This window comes from Cibotium barometz, chromosome 28 (assembly GCF_041138505.1).
Source record: "Cibotium barometz isolate CiBa-2024 chromosome 28, ASM4113850v1, whole genome shotgun sequence".
Taxonomy (NCBI): domain Eukaryota; kingdom Viridiplantae; phylum Streptophyta; class Polypodiopsida; order Cyatheales; family Cibotiaceae; genus Cibotium; species Cibotium barometz.
In genome coordinates this window covers 6,322,474-6,328,617 of record NC_141073.1, presented here as the reverse complement: position 1 = coordinate 6,328,617, position 6,144 = coordinate 6,322,474, and the positions used below count along the sequence as shown (strand labels likewise).

Genomic DNA, 6,144 nt, shown 5'->3' with positions numbered 1-6,144 from the left:
AAGAAGACGAGAAAGATTCGTACGAATGTACGGGTTACAAACGTAAATGCTCCTAGCCACAGATCACCTATGGTCTATATTCATATTCTAGCTCCTCTGTTTAAATAATCCCATTATTTATTCGATACTAATCTATACCTTAGCAATCAAAAATCAAAGTCAAAATAGGTACTATTTGTTTAGGCTGCACCTGCCCTCAACCTCTTATATATTCAACCATTCTGCCCGTGTATCCTATCATCATCAGTCATGCACGTGGAACACACTCTTGCAATTTTACACACTCTTTCTGGCTATCATCTCGAAGCTTAGCCAACCTCGTTCTTATAAGGCTTACCTCCTTTGTAAACTTCAACACAACCTTCTTAATTCTCTCTAATCTTCCTAGTTGAATTTATTGCCCCCGGCCCATCTCCAGCCAACCGCCTCTTTCATTAACCACCAAAATTAGCCCTGCTTAATCACAATTCCTGGCCTTTACATGCCTCGCTTCCAGCCAACTATTTTAAGATTCGAGGAAATGACCAAGAATGCAGCTCAGGTTCAGGAATCAGTGTTCCATTCTATACTTGAGGAGAATGCATCTTGCGAGTATCTTCAAAATTTTGGTTTGCCCATTAACGGACCCATTGATTCCCTCACTTTCAAAAGGTGTGTGCCTGTGGTCACTCATGCTGACTTGAAGCCATACATACAGAGGATTGTAGATGGTGAAAAATCCTCTATCCTAACTGCATCTCCCATCAATGCCATCTCCTTAAGGTATATACATATATAAATTACTCGATTCAATTCTCTTTCTACGTTCCTTAATTTCATTGTTGTTTACTCATACCATTCTTTCACTAATTGAAAATTGTGCCAGAAGCTGCAGCAATTTACTAGTTTAATGACTAGATCATTTATTACAAAACATGCAAGTTAATTTAGTTATATTTCTCATGAAGTTCTTGCATTATATCCAGCTCCGGAACTACTGGTACATTAGAAAAATATGTTCCTTACCATGAAGACTTGAAGGCAGCCACCTTGGAGGTGGCTAGTATTGCGGCTGCATACAGAGAGAGGTTAGTTATTTGCATTACTATCTCTCTAATGATGGCTGATAGTGTGTTGCAGCGCAATTAATCAAATTTTTGGAGGCTTAAAAATGAACGCTTTTTCTGAAGAGGAGTGTGTTAAGCATAGTTTTTTTTTTTTTAAACATCAAAACTTTCAGCAAATTGGCATACCAGTTTACTAATCGATAGTGTAAACACTTATGCAGCGTGTATCCAATCACACCAGGAGCAAGAATACTAGAGTTCATTTTTTGTGGGAAATTTTTCACTACAAAAGGAGGATTAAGGGCTGGGACTGCAACAACCCACTTGATTAGAAGTGACGCGTTTAAATTAAGGCAAACGCGCAACAGGGTAAGGCCATGCAGTCCAGACGATGTGGTATTTTGTTCAGATTGCAGGCAATCGATGTATTGCCATTTATTATGTGGGCTTCTCTATAGTGAAGAAGTGGAAGTATTAAGCGCAACCTTTGCATACACAGTAGTCGAAGCTCTGAGAACCTTAGAAAATGAGTGGAAAAACCTGTGCGAAGACATTAGGGTAGGAAGATTAAACCCTAAAATCACAGATAAAGCACTTAGGTCTGCAGTGGGCGATGTATTAAAGCCAAACTCTAAGCTAGAAGACGTAATCTCGGTGAAGTGTGGAGGGTTGATGGAACATGATTGGAGTGGGGTGATAGAGGAGTTGTGGCCCAGGTGTAAATATGTCCTGTCGATAATGACAGGGGCGATGGAGGCTTATATGGACAAGCTGCAGCATTATGCAGGCAAGAAGGTGGCCTTGGTTAGCGCTGACTATGGTGCCACGGAGGGTTGGGTTGGGGTTAACATTAACCCGAGGTCAAGGTCTCCAGGCAGCGTATCTTTCACTGTGGTGCCCAGCTTGGCTTTCTTTGAGTTCATACCCGTGCACAGATCCACTGCTTTAAAGAAGGCGGCCGTCGACTTCGCTATTGTTAGTGGCGGCCGCTCGGCAAGCGCGTACGAGGAGATGGGCTCCCCAGTTGGCCTCACTGAAGTTCAAAGTGGCCAGGAGTACGAGATCGTCATGACGACTCGCGGAGGTAACCTGCTCTCCTTTTCACACATACACAGTCTCTCTCCCTTGCCGCTCTCAGGCACATCTCACGCGCACACACGCGTGCGCTCTCTCTCTCTCTCTCTCTCTCTCTCTCTCTCGCTACACAGACACAAACTTAAGTCCCTTCCCTCTCTGATCTCTCACACTTCCTTGGGGTCTCTGATCTTTCTCTCTCTCTCTCTCTCACACACACGCACACGCACACGCGGCTCCCTCTCTCGTGCGTGTGTTCTTTCTAACCACAAACGCACGCGCGTACTATCTCCTGCTCTCTTTCTCACACACCCACACACATACACACACATACTCTCCCTCTCTCAGCTCTCTCTCACACACTCTCCCCCCTCACCCATACATATACTCTCTACCTCTCACCCATACACACGCATACTTCCCCCCCACACACTTTTTCTCTTCCCTTGGGGGGACTTTCTGTCTCCTCAGTCCTCACCACACACAAATGCCTCACACGCACGCCCCAATTGTTTCCACTAAAGCATCGCGTACTTAGGCTCGGTTCAAACGTTGGCTGTTTTGATAAGGGTGGAATGGAAGATTCGAGACCCAAATTCAGCCTTTTTGTTCTTCTCAAAATTTTGGCCGTTAAATTCAAGGGGGCAAAAAAAAAAGAGAGAGAGAGAGCTGTTTTTCCCAAATTTGAGCGTGAAAAATACACTAGTTAGTCCACCAGCTAGTGGACCATTAAATAGGTGTAATGCTTCGCTCTGTTGTGTGCAGGGCTGTACCGGTATCGGGTTGGGGATGTGGTGAGGGTGACGGGCTTCTACAACACGTCTCCGCAGTTGGCCTATGTATGCAGGAAAAATGTGGTGCTCAGCATAAACATAGACAAGAACACGGAGAAGGATCTGGAGTTGGTGGTGAAACTGGCGACCAGGCGGCTGGCGGAAGCGAGCGGCAAAGCTATGGAGGTGGTGGACTACACGAGCTATGCGGACCAAAACACGACGCCCGGACACTACGTCATGTTCTGGGAGTTGGGCGGTCGGCGAAAGAGGCAGCTATGTGAACACGCACAGCAGCAAGAGAAGGACAATATTGACGACAATCAGCTGCAGCACTGCCTTGCCGAATGCGCCACCCTCATGGATGCCGCCTTTGTTGATCCCGGCTACGTCATCTCTCGCAAAATGAACACGATTGGCGCCCTGGAGCTTTGTGTGGTCCTATCTGGAACCTTCTCGAAGCTTCGAGATCGCTTCTTATCCAATGGGGCAGCCATCACCCAATACAAAACCCCCCGCTGCATCGTCTCTTCCGACGTCCTCTCCATTCTCCGCAGCAGCACCTCCACCACGCTCTTCAGCTCCGCCACCTTCCACTAGCTAGACCATCTTGACCTCTTGTATTCTCACTCTCATTTAGGGAGACCCTTATCGACCCACGACGTGGTTTTGTCGCTACAAGCAGTTTGCATGAAACTCTCGCAAAAAGGAATCAACATAACTTTAAGAATAGATGTAATCACCTAATGAAGGCCTACTGATTGGATATGCCCATTCTGAGGTATGCCATGCTCTGGGGGATGGTGGTTTGTATCTAAATCTCAAAAGGCCACTTAGAAGTTCCCAAGCCCCTCCCTTGTCATTTTCGTTGGGCTTTTTAACGTGGACCTGCATGATATGGCATGGGATTGGCTGTCACTATATCATGCTCATGCAAGTTTAAACTTCAATCTCCTGCACATGTCTCCTTGCTTGCGTGTGGACATCCTTTGCCATGCTCACCTATGTGTGGTCGTTCGCTATCTCCTGCTGCTTAGAGAGGAGCATTCGAAAGAAGTTTGGGATCCCATCCTGCATGTAATCCTATGAATTCTTACTAGACCACGGTTTAGGAGAGGCGAGTTCATATAGATATGAAAAAAAAAACATGTTTTGAAACAAAGTTTTCCCAAGCACCCTAGGGTGCAATAGCAAAGAGCATGGTGGGGTGGAGTCTGTTACCAAAAATTAAGGGAGCTCAAGGAGGATCGTAAAAACCTAAAAAAATAAAGTACATAAGAGGATACAAAAGCAATACATGCATACATGGCATCATTTTAGAAATCATGGATACAAAAAGAAACATGATCATATAATCGTTACATAGTCAAAGCATAGAGTCTTACGCATAATACTATGCAATAAACTCTTATGCATAAGACTATACATAGAATCTATGCAAAATATTCTAGTATTATGCATAACACTATGCAAAAGAATCTTATCCATAAGACTATCCATCTAGACTCTATGCATAATACTTTGAAAAAGATTCTTATACATAAGACTATGCATAGACTCTATGCATAATACTATGCAAAAATAGACTCCTATGCATAAGACTATGCATAGAGCCTATGCACAAGACTATGTTGTACACTCTATGCAAAATTAGACCCCTATGCGTAAGACTATGCATAGTGTCTTTGCACAAGATTATGTTGTAAACTCTATTTTGAGAACATTTTTTAAAACAAATTTTTCCCAAGCACCCTAGGGTGCAATAGCAAAGTGCATGGTGGTAGAGATTTCTTACTAGAAATAAAAAGAGCTTGAGAAAGATCATAAATTAAAACATGGAAAAACAAAATAGATTAGAGGATACATAAGCAATACATGCATACATGGCTTCATTTTAGAAATCATGGATATAAAAATGAAAATGATCACATAGTCAAAGCATATAGTCTTATGCATAAGGGTTATCGCATAGAGTCTTATGCATATTAAGGCTATGCAAAAGATTGTATATATAGATTCTTATTCATAGAGTCTTTTGTATAACAATAAACATTACACATAGAGTCCTATGCATAGACTCTTTACATAGTTAGAGCATACAGTCTTTACATAGTCAAAGCAATAAACTTTATCCATAGACTCTTTACATAGATCAGTCTTATGCATAAGACTATGTAATAGACTCTTTGCATAGAGTCTGCATAGAGTCTTATGTATAGTACTATACAAAAGATGCTTGCAAAACATGGAAGTTTCAAGTGGAAGAAAGGTCTTGGAGGCACTGGAGTTGTTGTGTAACAAGAATTTTGGGGTGGATAATTACAAAACAACAAAGAGTTCTTCACCAAGGTGTAAAATGGTTTCCCATAACATGGAAATCTTAAAATTTACTTTGTTTCCAAGTATGAATCTTTATCACAACTATTTTTTATTTATAAGGTCTTTTTTTTGACATATCAACGTAACATCTCTCCAAGTCAAGCTAATCTCTACACTCATTCTTTGATTATAGTTTACCCTCTTTAATACTATGTATCCTTAAGTGCATTCACGTTTTGTAACTTTTTCTTAATTTGAAGTGCTTATGCATAATAGTCTTTATGCACAAGAGTTGACTCTCATACATTAATTATTACACATAACCTCTTATGCATGCCATTCTCCCTTACATTCAAGGAAGAATGGCAGTGGTGTCATTCTCCCATACATTATAGGAATAATGGTAATAGTTCCATTCTTAAGGCGTACTATCGCTTCACGGGGAGAATGGCACTGGTGCCATTCTCCCTTACATTTAGGGAATGGCAATGGTGCCATTGTCAAGGTCTCACATCCCACCGTGATGTCATCTTAAATGGTAGAATGGAACCACTGCCATTCTCCTTACATTCAAGGAATGGGAGTGGTGCCATTCTCAAGACCTCACATCCCATCATCTGGAGAGGCAGATGATGAAAAATAGGTAGAGGGAGAGGAGACACACACACAGGAGCAAACACTAATGTATTAGTCAAACCCTAACCATAGAGGGAAGCCATGTCCCATCTCACACAATACATAAAGCCATAATCCAAAAGCTACAACACACTACATGTGTTGTGTCCACACATTGCTAACCCTAGTTACTGTGCACACACTATGACTAGCTGGATGCAGTCATTTATGTCTCACACATGTTACTACCTAACATGCCAGCACATAGTGCAACTGGCACAAGCTGACATCGAGCTTGAATCTCAAGAGCCCCTCTC

At 42.4% G+C, this 6,144-nt stretch overlaps 1 protein-coding gene across 1 annotated transcript; it reads left to right on the top strand.

Moving 5' to 3' along the window:
• The first annotated feature begins 256 nt into the window (after positions 1-256).
• Positions 257-3,826, top strand: LOC147622427 (jasmonoyl--L-amino acid synthetase JAR6-like). The gene is made up of 4 exons (XM_086822645.1): positions 257-762; positions 966-1,067; positions 1,268-2,130; positions 2,886-3,826. The coding sequence occupies exons 1-4, from the start codon at positions 482-484 to the stop codon at positions 3,491-3,493; spliced, it is 1,854 nt and encodes a 617-aa protein (XP_086678771.1). The 5' UTR covers positions 257-481; the 3' UTR covers positions 3,494-3,826.
• The last annotated feature ends 2,318 nt before the right edge of the window (positions 3,827-6,144 follow it).

Bases quoted from the DNA above. Each gene is read 5' to 3' on its own strand.
- LOC147622427 (XM_086822645.1), top strand. From the start codon at position 482: ATGCCTCGCTTCCAGCCAACTATTTTAAGATTCGAGGAAATGACCAAG. The intron at 763-965 runs GTATATACATAT...CATTATATCCAG, and splicing joins ATCAATGCCATCTCCTTAAG to CTCCGGAACTACTGGTACAT. The intron at 1,068-1,267 runs GTTAGTTATTTG...ACACTTATGCAG, and splicing joins GCGGCTGCATACAGAGAGAG to CGTGTATCCAATCACACCAG.